The sequence below is a fragment of the Sinocyclocheilus anshuiensis genome, unplaced genomic scaffold (genome assembly GCF_001515605.1).
Source record: "Sinocyclocheilus anshuiensis isolate Anshui unplaced genomic scaffold, SAMN03320099.WGS_v1.1 C33040271, whole genome shotgun sequence".
In the NCBI taxonomy this organism is placed as follows: domain Eukaryota; kingdom Metazoa; phylum Chordata; class Actinopteri; order Cypriniformes; family Cyprinidae; genus Sinocyclocheilus; species Sinocyclocheilus anshuiensis.
Genome location: NW_015621477.1, coordinates 1 through 2,183, shown reverse-complemented (window position 1 = coordinate 2,183; position 2,183 = coordinate 1). Strand labels below are relative to the sequence as shown.

The 2,183-nt window shown below is 39.7% G+C and overlaps 1 protein-coding gene across 1 annotated transcript; it reads left to right on the top strand.

Annotated features, from left to right (window-relative positions):
• The first annotated feature begins 25 nt into the window (after positions 1-25).
• Positions 26-2,145, top strand: LOC107683204 (cytoplasmic dynein 1 light intermediate chain 2-like). Its single transcript, XM_016479273.1, has 3 exons — positions 26-137; positions 805-939; positions 1,972-2,145. Exons 1-3 carry the CDS (start codon positions 101-103, stop codon positions 2,079-2,081), a joined length of 282 nt encoding a protein of 93 aa, XP_016334759.1. The 5' UTR covers positions 26-100; the 3' UTR covers positions 2,082-2,145.
• Positions 2,146-2,183: the final 38 nt, after the last annotated feature.

The window sequence follows — 2,183 nt, the reverse complement described above, 5'->3', positions numbered from 1 at the left end:
TGTGTGTGTGTGTGCATAGGAGTCTCCTGTCCGGTCTGCATCTGGTTCACCCCGGCCGACAGGCCGGACAGGGCCCACTAATGTGGCAAGTGTCTCACCCATGACTGCGGTGAAGAAACCAGACCCCAACATGAAAGGTAAGATATCTTACCTTGCAAGATTACACGCACCACTTGATGCAGAACTTAAATGAAGCTTTGTGATCTCATGGCTCTCTATTCATCAGACTGGCACAAATAGCATATGATTGTGCAGTCAAGCGAAAACACAGTGTTTTTGTGAGAGTCTTAATATGAGCACTTTGTTCTCTCTGTTTCTCTCAATGTTCTTTTATTTTCTTTCCCACTCATCTCATTTTGCTGGTTCATCCCTCTGCCTTTGCCTTTGCCTCAGTCTAACCTCTTTAAAACACTGCCCTCATGAGGAGAATGTAGGAATAATTCCCTAAACAGAATATTCCCATGCATTCCAGTTGGTGTGGGGAAAAATGAAATTTTCCGATCATTAAGCTCAGCTGGTCAGCATGTTTCAAACCAGCAGGAATAGATTCAGTCGCTTTAATTAAATCAACTTTAATTAAATCCTTAAACCTTCTCACCATATAGGGTATCAGGTATCATATTCCACATTTAAATATTTCAGTTTTCACCAGTTTTTAGTTAATAGACATACTAAGCCCTTTTAATATTATAGTGGTGGTGATTGTGAATCTGGATGTATGTTTGCTTTTGAACAATGAATATCAGTTGGGTATCCCCATTGTCACCTGAGGTCATTATGTTTAAATTGTTTGTGTGTTTATAGGAGCAGCAGCAAATGAGGGAGTGCTGGCCAACTTCTTCAACAGTCTGCTGAGTAAAAAGACAGGTGTGCCGGGCAGTCCTGGGTCACCAGGGGCAGCAACAGGAACGGGCGTACAAGGCTCTGCCAAGAAAACAGGTAAGTTCTTCCTATTCCAGCCTCAACCCCAGGAACAGGTGAATCTCAAAAAAACTGGCATGTATGGGTCATATTTCACCCCAAAATCATAAGGGAAAAAAAATGTTATTTTGCATAATGAAATACTACAATATTGTATTGCAGTGCGTACGATTATTTTATTTTGTTTTATGTTTTTAGCAATTAGAGTTTGGGAAAATGTTCTTAATTTTTGAAAATAATGTAAAAATGCAAACAGTCCTTATTGTTCTAAAATTGGCCTCAGTTTCTTAAAGCATGTCCGATTTGCATGAAATTTGGTGTGCATCATCTTAAGATACTCAACAAAAAGTTATTAAAATAATTTTTATCTTATTTTTATCTTTAAAGAATTTTAATTACTTTTATCATTTTGGAGAGATAGGCCAGTGTCTTTGTGAGTGTGGTCTGTAGTGACTAATTGGCCTTTATCTTTTGAATATGATGTCTAAACTTTAAAACTTGGTACACATGGACAACAGGACATTCTGAGGATGTTTTTTTTTCCCCCTGTGATTTTTGGTTGAATTACAACCTGTGCAATCGTTCATGAGATTCACCTGATCACCTTTTATCATGTCTTTTGTTCCCTCTGGACAATGCTGTTTTTTTTTGGGAGTTTTGCCTTTACAGCCAGAGAGAGTATCCAGGAGGCATGGGCTAAAAAGCCTGTGTGAGTGACACCACCTCATCTTTTATATTTTGTTTCAGGTGTTTATATGAATTGCTAATATATTAACACATTGCTGTGTTCATTATCTGCTGTTATGTCCCCATTGTGCTCGGATAAAGAACCACATGCAGTTTTTTCTTTCCCTTTTCGTATCCTTCTCATTAAGTTTGCATTTGTGTAGCCGCACAGCATGCTGCTTTTGAATGCATACCAGCATGCAGAACTCATCCACATCCACCGAACTGGTTCCCATCACATAACCATAACCAACCTGTGTTATTTTCATATACGACAGAAACTACAGGAGATTACTCTGTTTTCTTTCTCTTCTTTCTTCCAAGGGCAGAAGCCGGGTTTGACTGACGTCCAGGCGGAACTGGACCGAATGACTCGTAAACCCGACTCAATGGTAACGGCCAACAACACCCCTGCGACAGAGAACGAGGCATGAGAGCGCCAACAGCATTGTCCACTCTGGAAATCAACATGTAATGACATAAAGGAGAAAAAAAAAAGCTATTCATGACCAAAATTCCCCCCACCTTGTGTGTCA